The sequence below is a fragment of the Peromyscus californicus genome, unplaced genomic scaffold, assembly GCF_007827085.1.
Source record: "Peromyscus californicus insignis strain IS unplaced genomic scaffold, ASM782708v3 Scaffold_9__1_contigs__length_137607984, whole genome shotgun sequence".
In the NCBI taxonomy this organism is placed as follows: Eukaryota; Metazoa; Chordata; class Mammalia; order Rodentia; family Cricetidae; genus Peromyscus; species Peromyscus californicus.
In genome coordinates, this window is record NW_026294617.1 from 62770544 (window position 1) to 62788823 (window position 18280).

The following is an 18280-nucleotide window of genomic DNA, read 5'->3' on the forward strand; positions in this document are numbered from 1 at the left end:
CAAATCATTTGTTTTTATGAATTATGAATACAAAGAATGATAAAGAATTTTTCAGGTGGTATTTTCTGGAGCAACCTCAGGGATTGTTTTGATGCAGTCTCATTATTTATCAGAGATTGGCCTTGAACCCACAATCTAACGGCCTCTGCTCCTCTGACTGATGAGCTGGCAGCAACTCTTCCAGCATTCACCCTGAGCAGAATTGCTTTGTATGTGAGTTGTCTTGAGGGTCAAAGCTTTTAATTTAGCTTTTCTTTCAATGGATGATTTTGGACGTGGGTTGTCACCATCACGCCAGTATTCTAGCGCACAGTGCCTGTCTTGCTCTGCTGTGTTCCCAGGTGAGCTGATCAATTGGCAGTCACTGGACCGTGAGCACCAGGGTCATCATCACATGACTGTCCTAGTGACAGACCATGGCTCCCCACCACGGAATGCCACCATGGTGGTTTATGTCACAATTACTGACATCAACGACAACAGGCCGTTCTTCCTACAATGTCTCCCTGGAAATGAATTTCACATCAAGGTTTGTGAAGTAGCTTTACAGTGAGCTTGTAATGCTTTTATCAGTCATTCGTCTTGAGCACCATCTTGTGGTCAAAGTTGTGAATTTGTCCTCAGTCGTGGTATGGCATTGCGTATATTTGAACAACATAACATTCGCTTATGTGCTGAAATAAGGAAACTAGCTGCGTGTACTTTTCAGAACTGCCCCTCCAGTTTTATTAAAAGAAATATAGTTCTGTCCATTGCATAGAGACATGATGTCTCCCTGGTGTCAGTCACACTCACTCGTGGGTGGGTTTCCACCGCTTTGCCTGCATCTCTGAGCAGAGCTCCTCCTGTGCAGCTGATGTGCCTTACACTGATGTCACCAGGGCAGTCATTTGGATCAGTGTGCAGTTTTGACATGAGTGAGTATCCATCATGTCAGTATCCATCCAAAGACAGAAAAAGGTGGGTTTTGTAAGCACACACCCAACTTGTAATCATGTAGATATGACCTGTCTTTTCATTTCCATGCTTTGTATGTTTATTATTTCTATAATCCTTGCGCACTATTTCATTAACTTCATAAGAGAATATATGTTAAATATGGATCATAAGTATAAAAAGCTTAGCAACTGCTGATCTGCAAACAATTGAACTGAATATTTAAACTCTGATCAAATATGTGTAGTGAGTGAGCAACTCAAAGGGTGTTGAGGACATTAGGGAATTTAAAATCATCTTCCAAATCCAGAGCCAAAGAAAAACTCTGGCAAAGGGAACATTATTAGAGCGATTTTTATTACATCACTAAAATGCCTGGCGTTTTATTGAACATTTGAGCTCCACCCATGAATTTCATTATCACTCCAGGAAAATTCCTACTCATGGTGAGATGTGTTTTCTGCAATAAAGGTGGATATTCATGTCAAGCATATTTTGGGCTGTAGCAAGCAGCCTGAACAATAACCCAAGAGAGAGAACACTAAATTCTTTAAGAATTTAAAAAAATTAGAAAACTTCAAAATTTAATTTGACTTTGTTGTAATTAATTTATTTGCATCTTTGGCTCAAATGCTCCAGATAACTTCTTCAAACTGAGTAAAAATGTAAACAGATAAGGTGGACTCTTTTCATGGACTTCTACCCATGTACCTTTGTGATGGCAGACATTTGAGTGGAGTGTAAATTTTAGAATTGTTAGTAGGTGCTTGATATACTGTGTTCTTTTATTGAAAGGTCCACTAATGCATTCTTTAAGGCTCACTGAGTCACCTGTAAACTATTTTTCTCCTTGACAGGCTTTGGAAGGTCAGCCAGTCAATACACTGGTTACAACCGTCTTTGCAAAGGATCTCGATGAAGGACTCAGTGCAGAACTTACATACTCCATCTCCCCAGGTAAAAGTCGATATTCGCAGAGAATTAAGAGTTTTTAAAATTCCCCCTGTCCTTATCCCTGCCTAGCTCCTTTGGGAAAGACACCATCTCCTTGATCACTCAGTACTCTTACCTAGACAACTTACAATATAAAACCAAGTTGCAAACTTCACAAGTTACCTACTTCACAATCTATTTGCTGTCTGTAATAATCACTCCATATTTAAGAACACAAAAGAGAATATTGAAAATTTTGTGGAAACTACTAGCAACTTCCCTATGCCCTAAATAGAAACCATCCATCTTAAATGCATGACTTGTTGAGCATCTAAAGCCCAAGTCAACTTTTATTGAACGGAAAGAAGAAGTTAATAGATAAGAAGTGGCAACTAATTTGTGATGTATTGGAGCACCCATGAATATCTAAGAAGACTACTCACAGGATGAGAATAAATCGTGTCTACCTACATCATACCACAAATCATATAAAGCATGTAGAACACTCTATGGTGAGTTTGTTGACATAGACTTACTTTCAAGCCTTTTCTTAAAATGTACAGTCTTCCAGTTTGTTTCAGTAATTAGCTTTACTTGGCATTGTGTTTGAGACCATTTCAAAAGGCATTTATCTTGTTTGACACACACAAGGGAAATCACAGACATCCTTGTCCTTGCCTGAAGCAGATTTGATTCTCTTCATGGAAAACACAAGAGATACAAGAGCGGATGGTGGAATAAGTATGCCTGCATACTCTCAGGGAGCAGTATCACCACATGATACTAGCATTTCAGAGACGACACTGTTTCAAGGGTCTTGTTCACTGTGGTGAATTTACAGAACTGACACAGGCACAGGGTGGATTTTCTACAAAGATAGTAAGTGTGAGTTTCAACACACCTGCTCAGACTTTTTCTGAACAGCATAGTGATACCTGTACTATTATTCTATTTTTCTGAAGGGGATTTCTTCAACTCCTTATATCAAGGTCTATACTTGCTAAGGAATCTAGGGAAAATTCCAACAGAGCATGCTTTAGATCATTATGAGAAAATTGTAGAGTTTTTTTTCAAGACAGAGTTTCTCTGTTTAGCTTTGGAGCCTGTCCTGGAACTCACTATGTAGACCAGGCTGGCCTCGAACTCACAGAGCTCTGCCTGCCTCTGCCTCCCGAGTGCTGGGATTAAAGTTGTGCACTACCACCAGTTTTAATAATAGGTATCAAAGGCCAAATGAAATAAAAAGCTGTATGTGTACTGCTTATGTTAGGAAAGAGGAAAGAGAAAGATGTTTAAATGTTTATTTATTGGCTTACTATATTTTCAATCGAAAATGACAGCCATGAATATGACAAGCTGGTTCTAAAGTCATAATAGAAGTGCTAAAAAAAATGATTGACTAAGACAGTGTCAGAAAGACAAATGGAAAATGTGCCACCATAAGACTTTAATTTATAAGGAGTTTAAAGGAAGACACCACAGTACTGATGTATCAACAATAGACCAATGGACAAGATGACCCATCTAAGTACATGAAGATCTGACACACAATATGTAGAAGGCAGATGGATCATCAATACATGATACAGACCTACTTTGTTACCCAGATGGAAAAGTAAAATTACATATCTACTTCTTACGATACAAAATTATGTCATATTTCAATGTCAAAATCTTAATTCTCACAAAAGAAAGTGTAAGAGGTTGGTTACTTGACATTGGGGGTAAAAAAAAGACTTTTAAACAAGAAAAAATTTTAAAGAAGTAGATGAATGAAATTACATTAAAATTCAGGACTTCATGAAATATGTCACTGTTTACCATGTTAAAAGTCTCGGGTCGTAGATAGGAAGAAAATAACTACAATCCTTGTAGTGACACAGAATTGCATTCAGCTTTACTAAAAATCCTGGAAGACCAGAAAGAAAAGGACAAATGATTTAAAAACCAAGCCAAGGATATTAATAAGCAATTTTCAACCAGAATGACACAACCAGTTTAATTCATGTCTCCTGAGTATAACAACTTTGAAGAATGGAGACGCAACATGTGATAAACTTAGAGGGTGGCAGGTCCCAAGTAGCTCTTCCATTTGATGTCCTGGAACAGCTCATGTGTGCACTGAATGAGAAGGGACAGAATATTTGTTGAAGCTTTGGGTTACATACTCACACAATATGGTATCTTTGAGTGAGACACTACCATGGAAATGATCTACCTACAGCTTTATTTACATCAACCTAGACAAACTTTGAAATTTATTTGAAAACCACAATTCACAGAAGATAAACATTCTGCTTTAGTGCCCTCGAGTTCGTCTGCCTTTCTATTGGTGACTTTGTCAGTGGTTCCTCATCATCTGCTTAGTCAGGAAGCAAGTTCTCCTTCCATGCTCCTTGTTCCCCACCAGGGGGCGCCCTGATTTCTTCACATAGAAGTGTTTCAGAGCAATCCTGTTCTAGCACACTGGGGTGGAATAGCTTCCTACCACCCTGAGGTGAGTTAGATCTGTGAGATCTTTGCATTTTCCTCTTTAATTTTGAGTGTACTCCAAGAACATGAAACACCTATGAGAAGCAATGAAGGTGGAGAAGCACACACAAACTCACCCTCCACACAGTCACACACACACACACATACACACACACACACACACACACACACACACACGTGCACACACATTGAGCTTCAATCCTGGCCAGCAAAGGTATACTTCACATGTTTATGGCCCGTGGGCTAGAGGGTAGAGCACCCTTCTCAACTAGGAAGGTGACTCTCCACAGGACAAAGATGCAGCAGAAGATCTCAGAGTGTGAACAGACTCACTGTTTTTTTCAGACTGCCATTTATGTAACACTGGAAAACAATGAAAATAATTCAATCTAGAAAATGACACATTGATGTCCAGCATACATTTCTGAGTGTCGGAGATGCTACTTTTATGGGTGCGGTTGGTTCTTGCCTTTCCATTCACCTGGTCCCAGGACTTGAGCTCAGGTTGCTAAGCTTGGGCAGTAAGTGCCTTCATCTGCCGAGCTGACTCACTGGTCGGTCCCTGGAGACAATATTTTTAAATTAGCTTCCAGGATGATGCTTGGAGCACAGCAATGTCAGCATCTGATGATGTGCACGGTCTGGTTTTGCTTTATCTCATTACTAAATAGAGGCAACTCTAATTAGAATACAGTAATGTAACAACATAAAAAAATAGTATAATAGCAACAGGATTTTTATCATTCTTGAGAGCCTCCCACTGGATTCCTGTGAGACAGAAATGAGCAGATGAATCAGAAATCACAACAAACAGTGTTTCTGTTTCTCAGGTGCTGACTTCATACTGTAAAGTTTTCAAAGGCAGGGCTTCTCTTCTATTTATATCCCTTAAAGCTGGTAAAGAGTGAGTGGACAGAGCTGACTCAACAGTTGTGGGAACACAGAATGACTTTGTACGCTCGACTTTGTCTGAGGCTTTCATGCCATTTGAAGTATTCAGATTTGATTAAAAATTATAGTCTATGATTTAACTAAGCACGTTGTGGAGTGAACTTAAATTACTTGCATTAATATTAACTTCTGATATGCTTTGGTGTGCACATCTATCTACTCTCTACTGCAAAGGCCTAGAAATCATGAGTATCCCAGGAAGAGTGAGAACTCCTATACAGAATATGGTGTCACAAAACTAGCTTCCACCAAAGGGAACCAGAAATACATGGAGAAATGACAGATTTCAGATCTTAGGCAGGAAATACACAAGAAAAGCCTGCACTACCCTGCATATGATGCAAGGAAATTGCTACATTGTACTGGGGCTCTGTCCAAACACCCAGAGACCAATTTTTTAAAGGATCCTACTATTCAGGGATAAGCTAATTTGAGTATCAGTAAAGATAATAATGGTGATATGCTGAAGCCCTTTCTGATAATGAGCTATTCCTATAGGTTACAAAAAGAAGCTGGGAGCTAGAGAGAATGCTCAGTGGTTACAAGCCCTCATTACTCTTCCAGAGGACCCAAGTTCAATTCCCAGCTCCCACATCAAGTGACTCAGAACTGCTTGTAACTCTCACTCAAGGAGCTCCAATGTCCTCTTCTTTACTCTGCAGGCATCAGCATGCACACACACACACACACACACACACACACACACACACACACACACACACACAGAGAAATACTCCCATTAATAAAATGAAGAGGAAGATGAAGGGGAGCTACCTTTACTTTGGAATATTTAATGAACACACAGATCTAGGCTTTGAGCCAGCAGAACCAACATCAAGACCAAAGGGGAGCTGGGCATATGACTCTGAAGGGAAATACAGTATTTTGTGAAGTACTCTCCAAAAAATTCTACCAAAATTGAATCAGTTCTCCAGATCTACCTCCTGATGAGAAGCACTTCAAGGAAATATAAATATTTAAGGAAAAGAGAACGGAATTAAGGAAGAATTAAGCTGTATATTGTAGGTATAGCAGCCAAATCTAGGCCATTCCTGTTCCAGTGTTAAATGAATCTCAAAGGCAAAATATGCATGTGGATGGCAGAAATCTGTAGACAGCCTCACTATGTAGCCCAGGATGGCCCAACACAATCTTCCTATTAGGCTCATGCACCACCATGCCTAGCTATCTACCTTTTTATTTTTTATTTTTATGTGCTTAAACTAAAAAAATCATCTTTTCTATATTTTAGTGACAAATAACAATTAAATTCATATTAACTGTGCATAGAAATGTGAAAGCTAGAGAGATTAAAGTGGTGTTGTGTGCTGTTTCTGACACATGTGTGTATCAATATACTATAAAATATTAAATAGGGTAAATAGCTCCTCAGACCCTCAAGGAATTAAAACCAAATTAATATACTATAGCTCCTCAAACTCTCAAGAAATTTAAAGCAAATACATGTTCTGAAATATGAATACATTAACTGAATTGATCCCATCTTCTGCTTTCTGAGTTAATTTAGTTTCTTCATTTTTGTGTATAGATTATCCTGCTCACTTTAAGATTGATGCCAACAATGGTGAAATCAGAACCACCACGATACTTTCCCATGACTACAGACCTTCTTATAGGATGACAGTCATTGCCAGTGACCAGGGAGTGCCCCCACTGCAAGGACAGGCAATTATTTATATTCAGGTAATGTTATCAACATAAAATGTGGAAGAACATTCTGAGAGTACCATTTGATTTTTAAACAAATAGATAGTATGAAGACATTCCCAGTATGTGGATCCCATTTCAAGAGTGTATCACTTGCAATACTTACCTTCTTGTTGTTGTTTGGAAAAATTAAATCTAAATAACTTTTGAACTAGTGATGTGTAGTTCTTGACAAGCTGTCCTTCACTACAGAGACATTTGTATTGCTTTGGATGTGATGTGCAAAATGTGACTTTTCTCTTACTTTTGATTGCAATGAGTTGGTAAGTTATTAGGAAGTCCTTGTATGTAAACAAATGGCCACAGGATAAATCATATGAATTTTTTTTTTTTAAATTTTAAAGCTTATAACAATTACTTGAGATCCATATGTGAAAGCTTTGCATTAATCAAGTACAGCAACAGCAACAACAACAAAAGCAAATCATGGGACACAGTAGGAGAGAATTACCTACAGCCAGTCAAAATTAAGGTGTCTGTTCATAACGAGACTCTTTATTGATCACATGATAATAAGCAATGTTAGCACAGTATAAATACAATATAGACTTATACGTATATAATAACAAAGAGTTTATTTCCCCTAAGACTACTGTTATCAAACTATGTCTTTCATAAATAAAGTGTGAGTTAGGAGAAAAATTGATGTGGTCAAACCTTTAGTTCTTTGTTTCAACAAAGACACTTGATATTTCAATGCCCAAAAGTGTCATTGTGGCTAGACTGATCTCTAGGATTTGGGATCATTTGGAGAATTAGCTGGCCAACATTCACATTGAAGAATTATCAAGTATGTTCCAGAAGAACCATGCACAGCCTCACAAAACAGTCATTCATGAATTATAGCAAAGTTAAAGAGTGGGAAACTGTATTTTATTCATTCCTATGTAGAGCAAATTTCAATCTTTTGATACATTAGAATTCTATTAAAAGGGATTTTCTTATCAATTAGCACACATATAAAACACAAATAGAAATCTGCATTATGCAGCGACTGGACAAATGATACAGGACTTGACAATTAACCCAAAAATTTTCTTTTCAGGATTCCTTAAAAATGTCTTTGCCCCTAGAAAGCAGGAAGTAATTTTAAGAAAATGACACCCACATTCCCAAGAGGTGGCATGGGAGGTTTTTGGTCGTTTAATGAGTTTTGGATATTGTCATTGTTTATGATGGTTGGTTACAAGTTGTTAATTGTTAATGGTTAGGAAAAAAGCTGAACAAGGAGATAGATTCAGAGTTTTTGTTTTAAATAAAAAAGATAAAGAAATAATAGGATAAATGGGTAGATCACTGAATCTACACTAAAAAGAAAAAGGGGAAGATATAAAAATGGCAAAAGGTAGATTACTGAATCTATTATGAAAAGAAAAAATACTTTTAAAAAGGAACTACTTGTTTTAAATAAGATAAGTAATGAAAAATTTTGTCTGAGTTTATCAAATGTCACTGGACTGGACATTGTTAATATATATAATGGAGTTTTTTGTCTGAATCTGTCAAATATTAATGGACTAGACATCATTAATGTAATCTTGACTGTGTATATTGTGTATACTTATTGGATATAATTTTTCTTGTACTAGCTATAAACTTTTTAAAATTTTAGACAAAAAAGGGGAAATGTGGTGGTATTGTGTTCCCCAAAATATTGTGCATGCTAATAAACTTATCTGGGGTCAGAGACAGAATAGCCAAATATTAAATATAGAGGATAGGCAGTGGTAGGTAGTACATGCCTTTAATCCTAGCATTCCAGAGGCAGAAATCCATGTGTTCAAGGATACAGCCAAGCATGGTGACTCACGCCTTTAATCCCACAAAGTGAGCCTTTAATCCTAGGGAGTGATGGTAGAAAGCAGAAAGGTATATAAGGCGTGAGTACCAGAAACTAGAAACTTTTAGCTGGTTAAGCTTCAGGCTTTCGAGCAGCAGTTCAGCTGAGAGCCACTGGGATGAAGACACAGAAGCTTCCAGTCTGAGGAAACAGGACTAGCTGAGGAACTGGTGAGGTGAGGTAGCTGTGACTTGTTCTGTCTCTCTGATCTTCCAGTATTCACCCTAATAACTGGCCTCAGGTTTGATTTTATTAATAAGAACTGTTATGATTCCTGCTACATCTTCCAATATAGTGTCATAATATATATTGATGTTTAAACTTACCTTTTAATAATGATACTTGAAACTAGTTTCAAAGTACTGTTGTATGAACAGATTTTTTTTTGTTCTTTTTTAAAAATTTTTTTGTTCTTATTTTAGGTGATACCACTCTCCAAAGGGATGGTTTTTGCGTCTCAGAATATCAGACATTTAGTGATCCCAGAAAACACGAAGCCTGCAAAAATCATGAGCCTACTTAAGTCGCCTGATCCCCTTCAACAGCACCATAGTAGGAAGTTACACTTTAGTATCGTTGCAGAGGACAAGGATGGCCACTTTGAAATTGACAGCTCTACAGGAGACTTGTTCCTCTCTAAGGAACTCGATTACGAAATGACATCTCATTATCTCATCAGGGTGATTTCTAAAGATCACAGTCAAAGCCCTCCCTGGAACAGTACAGTCTTCCTTAGTGTTGATGTGGAAGATCAGAACGACCATTCCCCTTCCTTCCAGGATGAGTTCATTGTGATAAGTGTAGAAGAGAATGTGCCTGTAGGGACTTTGGTGTACGTCTTCAATGCCAAAGATGGTGATGGCAGCTTTCTGAACAGTAGGATACAATACTTCGCAGAATCCAGCCGTGTTGGAATGAACCCGTTTCTCATCCACCCCTCTTCTGGCACACTGGTCACCGCATCTCCCCTGGACAGAGAGAATGTTCCAACTTTCATCCTGACCATAACTGCATCCGATCAGGCTGTGAATGTGACAGACAGGCGATGGAGGTCACTGATAGCAGAAGTGGTGATTTTGGATGTGAATGACCACAGCCCCACCTTTGTGTCCCATCCCGTCACCTTTGTCAGAGAGGATGCTGAAGTGGGCTCCCTGGTGCACCGTGTAAGTGCCCAGGATCCAGATGCAGAGATGAATGGAAAAGTAACATACAGCATCCTCTCAGGAAATGAGGACATGGTCTTCATATTAGACAGGTCATCAGGTACAGTGCTCTGGATACCACTTCTAAATTATTTTATTTTATTTTACTAAATATTTCATTATGTTTTGTTTGAAAGAAGTTCTCATATATCCCAAGATGGCTTCAAAGCCACTATGTAGTTGAGGATGACTTAGTACTCCTGATCTGCCTTTCTCTGCTTCCCAAGTACTAAGATTGCAGGTATATGCCACTATGCCCAACTTTATTGAAAGAAAATTTAACATGAGAACAATGTTCCTAACATTTTTATTCAAAGAATACAATATTCTTGACTATGGACTTGGTGCTGTTCGGTTAAACTCAAAGGTCATCCTTTTTACTTAATATAAATCTTTTTTTTTTTTTTCATTTTTCTGTCTCTGGATCTTTGACAAGCACCATTCCTCTTGATAGTTCTGTAAATTTGTTTATTTTAAAGAGCTTAGATAAATAGAGTCAGGCAGTGTTTGTCTTCATATGACTAGCTTATTTCAGTCAACACAATATCTTCAATATCCAGACATATAACAGAATTCTCTCATGATTTTTAAGAACCGTAGCTTGCATGTATCATATTTTCTATCTCTATTCATCTGCCGATAGACATTTGAGTTATTTTTAACTTTGACTATTATGAGCAGTACAGAAGTAAACTTGACATTGCCACTACTTCTTGGAGACCCTGACTTCAATTCTTTTGGTGTTGCTGGGATATTTGACACTTTAATTGTAATTAAACCAATTTTAAAACTGCTATAGCTTCTCTGGAAAGATGGGGCTTTATGGCCCTTTTGCTAACTTAAAAACTATTTTTGAGGAATTGCCATACGAGTGTTTCCACTCGAAACACTTTGCATTAAAACCAACAGTGTGCAAGGATTTAAATTTCTCTGCATCCCTACCAACTCTTCTTATATAGCAGAACCATCCTGGTAGTTGTTGTGTGACAGAATTTTCCTGGAGAGTTGCAACACACACACACACACACACACACACACACACACACACACACACACACACACACACACACTGATATATATTACAGATACTGTATTCATAGAACTAAGTTTATTGAACTGTTTGTTGATATTAACTGTGCTTTGTAGCTGACTGTATCTTGTGGGCTGAGGATACAATAGCTACCATTATGAATCTTTGAGGTAGGAATACTACTGTAAGTAAAGCAAAGTGACTTTATGCCAAATCAACATCATTATGCAAAGACTTTGGTGTGGAAATTCGCCTTTAGATCATGCAAGTCAGCCCTGATTAGTAACTGAAAATGACACACAGGTTTTAGTGGCTGAATTCATTGCTTTCACAATAGTTATAGCATTTTAGTTTTTACAACAGCATTTACTCAATGGCATTCACTCTTGCACCGATATTTCATAGGTCTTGCTGTCACTCTGTTGCCAGGAGGCTTCCACCTTTTTTTTAACGTGATATGTAAAAAAAAAAAAAAAAAAAAAAAAAAAAAAAAAAAAAGGAGTATTTGCAAAATATCAGCCCTGTGAGTTTGGAAACGAACTTTCCTTTGTGTGAGTTTTCAGGACATTTAAAAAACTTATGGAGTACTATCTAATTGTCTGTAAAATAGTGATTTCAACATGAACCTTAGGAAAAAAAATCTCAGATGTAAACTATTTGGCCAGCTGTGAAGAACATTATTTGGAATTAAAGTGAATGTAAGGATTTGGAAGTTGTGAGCATAGTTGTTTCTATTCTGCTGGGAAATTTTATCAGAACATTTCTCAAATCCTGACATATGGTTCCCTTCTGAGGCTTGCATGAACACCACCTAAGTGCCCAGCTGACAGGAGACTCTCCAGACACAGGCTGATGATTTCTGCAAGAGCTGTGGCTCTCCTCAGAGCTGATTTAATGGTACTTTAAATGCTTTCCAAGATGCTCAAGGAAGGCCTGTTTCAGCCTGTTAAGGAGAAAGAATAAAATTGAATTGTGTCCTAGTAATGCCGACATCATGAATCTGGAGCTATTACAATGGCTATTTCTTTTGAGGTACTTTTCAAAGACATAAAATGATAATTGCAGAATGTATCCATATGAGATGGGAGTTTTCTTTTTTCTTCTCACAAGGCTCATGTTTCTAATAAAAAATAAAACACAGTGAGTTTTCCTATGGCCCCAATGTATAGAAGGATAGGCAATTATTGAAAAAAAAACTACTTCAAAAATCTGACTCAATATTTAATTATTTGAAGAAAAATTTTAGGAAGGCAGTCAGCAATCCTAAAAGAAATATATGACAACTATTAACCTATAATGGCTATCAGTGTAGAACACGGCACAGACATGGGTTATGTGGCTCAATGCAGTGGGATAGAGGGGTGGCTTATTTGTGAAGTTTATTGTATGAATTGCAACATCTGTGCCCTTTATTGTTCATAAAGCAAATGGTGGTCAACCAAGAGTAGGTATAACAGAAGGCAATTCTTTAACAGGAATCAGATGTGCTGCCCAACAGAGTCATACGCACATTTTTATAACATGGTTACTTCTAAGTGTGTCATGTGTCACAGAATATATGTTATTGGAATCATAGATACTTTTAAAAGTGAGGTAAATGTTGGGTAGACTAATCATTTTGATATAGGCCCCTCACTAGATAATCATGTGGGATAGACTTTTAAAAATTGTCATTTGTCTTTATAACTCAAATTGACTTTTCTGACCAAGAATGTTGGTAGATAATAGATGAATTTAAAGTGGGTTCAATAAATTTCATTCTCTTTTTTATGATTCATTCTTTAGCAATGAAAGCTGAGTTTTTAAGCATGTGTTGCAACATAAGCTGAGGTAGAGTAAGTGGTCCTAAGCCAAACAGCGCCCATAACCCACCATGCCTTTTCTTTCAAATCAGGCTTGCTAAGGACAGCTTGTCCTCTGGATTATGAAGCGAAAACTGAGCACATCCTGATCCTCATGGCCCATGATGGTGGCACACCAGCACTTTCTTCATCCCAGACTCTGACAGTCACTGTCCTTGATGTCAATGATGAGGCACCAGTATTTAAGCAACTTCTGTATGAAACTTCAGTTAAAGAAAACCAAAGTCCTGGGGTGTTTGTCACAAGGGTTGAAGCTGAAGACACCGATTCAGGTAATCTGAAAACTATGGAACCTAGGCCAATGACACCATAAAAAGCACAAAATGGTTATAGTCGGCATAAAATAGTAGTTATGGGAAAGTGAGGCCTATGAGTTGGCACAGTGGGAAAGTGTGAGGACTTTTTGCCAGGGAGTCCAGTGAGTTGGATTTCTGGAACCCTCCATGGTGGAAAAAGATACATGATTCTTGAATGTTCTCTTCTGACCTCCACATGTGTGCTATGCCACATGCATGCATGTGTGTACACACACAAATAATAATAGTAAACAAATTCAGAAAAATAATGGTTATGGGAAAATGAAGTCACTACATATCTCAAATATCAAGTATTCTCAGCAACATACATGAAATAGCTGTAGATGATGTCTGTTTTTTTTTTAATCTAGCATCTGTTTGAATTAATCTTTATTATTATTTAGAGTGGTACATACCTAATTAACAGGTGCTTTATTGACTTTACTAAGATAGCAAACAGAGATACACACACAACTTCTCAAAGCGCACTGGGTGGATTGAGCACGAGGACTCTAGTGGTTCTCAATCTCCTCAGTGTAAGCCAGGCTTGCTCCAAGAGCTGTGGAGCTGGTATCAGGCTGCTTAGGTCTGAATCCTAGAATTACCTCTTATGTAAGCTGTGTAACCTTGGAGAAGTTACGAGTCCTCTCTGTTCATCTTGTGTGTAAGATGGGGATAATTGTGGCACTTAATATGTAGTCCCATTATAAGTATGAAGCCATTACTATGTGGAAAGAGTTCATATCAATATCTGGCACAGTGAATAGCCAATGTTCACTCCTGTTTCTACTCTTATAATTAGCACAGAACACAGACACACAACTCTGAAGTGAATAGTTACTGAGACTGGGAATTGATGAGTGCCTCCGACTTGCTTTTGAGCATCACTGGGGCTCTTTGGGTGTTTAAGACACAGTAAATTTAATGATATTCTGTTTTTATTTTAAACTAAATAACGATAAAAACAGATAGCTCAGTGTTTGTTATTAACAATACATTCTGAGTTCACGTCAGAAGAAAGCACTTAATTAGCCGGTGTTTAAAACTTACATGTGCAGGATTTACATTTACAAATACCGTAATGATGTTTCTACAAAACCGACAGTATGACAGCCCCTAAAAGATCAGAAGAGTAAAAGATAGATTTTTCTTTAGCTTTCAAGATAAGTCCTGTATCTCTCAGCTGCTCTGCTGTCTTGGGAAACACCACAGTGCAAGGTTGGGCCCCTGACGTGAGTTTGTCTGGGATGCTAGGGACCCTTTTCAAGGGCTCACATAATTTTCCTTGTTTGACCAGAGTGGGGCAGTGTGATCAAAGACTTCCTCCCTGTACTCAGAAAGGCGCATGCTCACAGCTGTTCTCAGGCTGGCTTAGATGATAGCCTTAGAGCTTTTCCAGCACTGTTTGCTTTAGGGCATCGGTGCTCAACCTGCGAGTCGTGACCCTTCGCCATCGGAAAACACAGCTATTTATATTACGATTCAAAACAATAGCAGTTATGAAGTTACAGTTATGAAGTAGCAATGCAAATAATTTTATGATTGAGGGTCATCACAACATGAGGATCGCAGCTTTAGGGTGGTAGAATACACAAGCTGTGCTTTTCACAGTGATCCTGGGGAGCACACAGGAGCTTTGCATCTCAGTTGCCCTGGTTCAGTAACTCTCCCTTCCAAGGTTCCCGGCTGTAAACAGCAGCAAGATCCTTGGCAGGATGTGGACTGCACAGGTTGAGCCCTCTGCAGACTTGCTGCTTAGCCACCTGCAATCTGTTCTCCCCTCGACCTTATTTTGTTAATTTTATTTTCTGTGTGGGGTTCTACTTGAAAAGGGAGAAAGGAATTTTTCTCAGATTTTTGCATTTAATCACAAGAAGTGACTGCCTTAAGTAATTCCTACTATTTTCTGTTGTGAAGTTGCCTAGTGTTAATGTTATTCCCAGTGAGTCTATTTGAATTGAAACCTTATCATTATAGGGATCAAAATTACAACTGAAAATTCAGATGTACTTATTTTTTTGTGGCTTTGCATTAATAGAAGTTTGAAATACAACTTAACATCATCCCAATGCTCATCTAATCTTGCATGTCTTGGAGATGGTTTGCGTTACTGGAAGTCTTCACTTTGTAAAAAAAAAATTAATTTAAAAATTTAATTTTTTGGTGAGAATTTCTTATGAGTACTGTATTTGCTATGTTTTCAATGAAGCCAGATCTGTTAAGCTGGTGTTTATGTAAATACCTGTGACTGTGTGTGTGTGTGTGTGTGTGTGTGTGTGTGTGTGTGTGTGTGTATTTGAATATATTTCCTCTCGATCTTTTTTCTTCACTGAGTTAAAAAATGAAATAGGATTATGCATGAGAATTAAATGACGTACTCAAAATTTTAACATAACTGGCATCGGGTTGGAATTTATGAATGGTTTACTTTATAGTATGTATTAAAAAATACTGTAGTGTTACTTAATACCAAAGAGCTGAGCATATGTGTTCTGGCATTCTAGAATGCAGATTTTTGAAACGTAAGCACTCAGTGCTGCTTGGCATTCAAAGTCCAAAGGGATTTGAATGTTTATATTGTGTGACTCACTCTAAATCTAGCAGGACTTTTTTCTTGTATTAAAAGGAAAAAAAAACACAACTACCAGATTTTTACTGAGGTATTAAAAATTTCCCAGGATTTGGTACCTCAACAAGAGCTCCATTGTTAGTGTGCAAAGAAGACTGTGGCTGCCCCTGACTCCCTGGAGGAAGAGGCACCTCACAAGGTAGATGAGTTTGGGGTAATGACATTTGCTCAGTTGTGGTGGAACGTGACACTTTAACACAATAGATTGGTCAGTAAGAGGGTGGTTTTTTATTCCATGCAAATGTCCTCTCTACCCAATGTCATCTTGAATAAACTACATCTGGTTTACTGACAGGACTTTCTCTGTGTGTGATGTACAGCTGCATCCTGACAGAACTTTCTCTGCGTGTGATGTACAGCTGTACCCTTCAAAGTCCACTCTTGGAGTCAGGGGAAAGCATAGTATTTGACTGACTCTAATTCTGACACTACTGTTCATATTATCCTTCTAACATCAGATATGTAAAATGTGGGGGGGGGGGAAGATGTTTTAGAAGAAGGGAGGAAGGTAAATAGGGCTTCCCTACCACTCAGACTTTGGAGTACTATCGGTATTATCCTTATTAGGGTCACAAGTACACCTTCTAAGAGAAGACTTACATGTGCTCATTAAGTCAAAGGGTTAAGATGCTAAAACATCTTTTTTTTTTGTTATCTGGCCATCAAACTAGGGCCTTGCACATGCTAGGCAAGTGCTCTACCACTGAGCTTCATCCCCACCCCTAGATGCTAAAATAAAATAAAGTCTAGAGACTTTCATTTTGACCACATCCTAATAGAGGAATTTAGAGGGTAGTTAGGCCATTGGGAAGGTAAAAACTTGAGTTTCTCAATCTAAGGCCGTTGCTAGAGGGGCCACAGTGACAAGCTAATGGCTTAGGCTACTACTTCTGCTAAACTATTCTGCTGGCCTTTAGTTGGTATCTGGTTGACTCATACTATGTAGATTCTCTCTACATAGATTCCAGCTAGAAATGCATTTATAGAAAGGGGGAAATGAATAAAGACCGATCATGGTCTCACTCACTAGGAAGGCAATCCTTGTTAAATTTTGATCTAAACCCTAATTTCTTTATATTTGTTGACTGTCTCCTTTCTACACTATAAACTCTTGGATTCAGTATATTTTACTTTCTTTTAGCCTCAATTCTTAGGGTGGTGAAAGATACTTTTGACCTCATGATTTGAGAAACCAAAGCCCATGAGTCATAGATGCCTTCAGGTTATCCTTAATCTTTGAAATATATTTATTTACTTATTTTTCACTATCCCCAAATAACCAGTGAAGCATATCCTCTTTTTGTTTAAAAATGTCTGAGGGTGTGAGCATTGTGTCATTGTTGAGGACATAAAAGACAGTCTTCCTAATTGGAAAATAATATTTTACATTATTCCTAGTAGACACAAAATGTCAGAGTATTCACAAGCCAATGTTATATTCTGCTCTAAGACATAGGTCTTTCTCATGTAGTTAAAATTGGCGTTATATATGTTCCTCAGGTTAATGACAATGTGAATCTTTCTACAACTTAGACATATTTTCACTTTGCTGCCTGCCGTACTGCAGACTCTGCCTATGGGTTTTGTAGACTTTTGCATCCCCTTGTCTCTGTTGTATATCTGCCATTCAGTGCAAGTCCAGTCTTCCAGGAGATTCATCTTGGGACTCTCATAGTAGATTTGTGATCTTCCATGAGTTAAGCTGTGAGTTTAAAACATAATTTTCTTTCTGAAAATTATGGTGACATTTGGTTTCCTAACCAGTCTGAGTCTTTTAATGATCTCACTTCATCATAGTCCAACCCTAGTGGTCTATCTATGCTTTCCAAAAGTGATGACTTACTGGCATTCTCTCTCCTGTGACAAGACACTCAGCACTCTAGTCAAGGACAAAGAGTCCAAATTCCCTGATATGCAAGGCCTTCTCCTTGTGACAAATGTTCTTGCCAGTCCTGTTCAGCCAAGAATATTAGATGCTGATGCTGTTGCTTGGCAGCTGAGTAAGCAAAGCAATACTGTGAAGGTGGGGGTGAGGAGTGGGAGATGCATGTGCAAGCAACTATCATTTAAATAAAAAAAGAGAAAGTTTGGAACTCAGAGGACTGACTATAAGAGGAGGAGCCTTGCAGAATCTGGATCTTGGAATGTTAAAAGGACAGAATAAGCACTGATGATACAGTGTGCTATTAGGAAGAAGAAATTTTCCCCTTTAAAATATTTATTGATTGATTTTCTGTGTTTTGACTATTTTACCTGCTTGTGCCTACATGCATAATGTGTGTGCAATGCTCATGAAGGCCAGAAGAGGGCATAGGTCTTCTGGAACTGAAGTTACAGGTGACTGTAAGTGGCCATGTGGATTCTGGGAACTGAACTC

General features: G+C 38.1%; 1 protein-coding gene across 1 annotated transcript in view; it reads left to right on the plus strand.

Moving 5' to 3' along the window:
• Nucleotides 1-18280, plus strand: part of Dchs2 (dachsous cadherin-related 2) — a 221099-nt gene that overhangs the window by 140824 nt on the left and 61995 nt on the right. Inside the window, exons 6-10 of the mRNA XM_052730019.1 lie at nucleotides 342-529; nucleotides 1794-1893; nucleotides 6863-7017; nucleotides 9304-10147; nucleotides 13011-13250. Coding sequence (XP_052585979.1) covers nucleotides 342-529; nucleotides 1794-1893; nucleotides 6863-7017; nucleotides 9304-10147; nucleotides 13011-13250 — 1527 coding nt within the window. The remainder of the gene's footprint in view (nucleotides 1-341; nucleotides 530-1793; nucleotides 1894-6862; nucleotides 7018-9303; nucleotides 10148-13010; nucleotides 13251-18280) is intronic.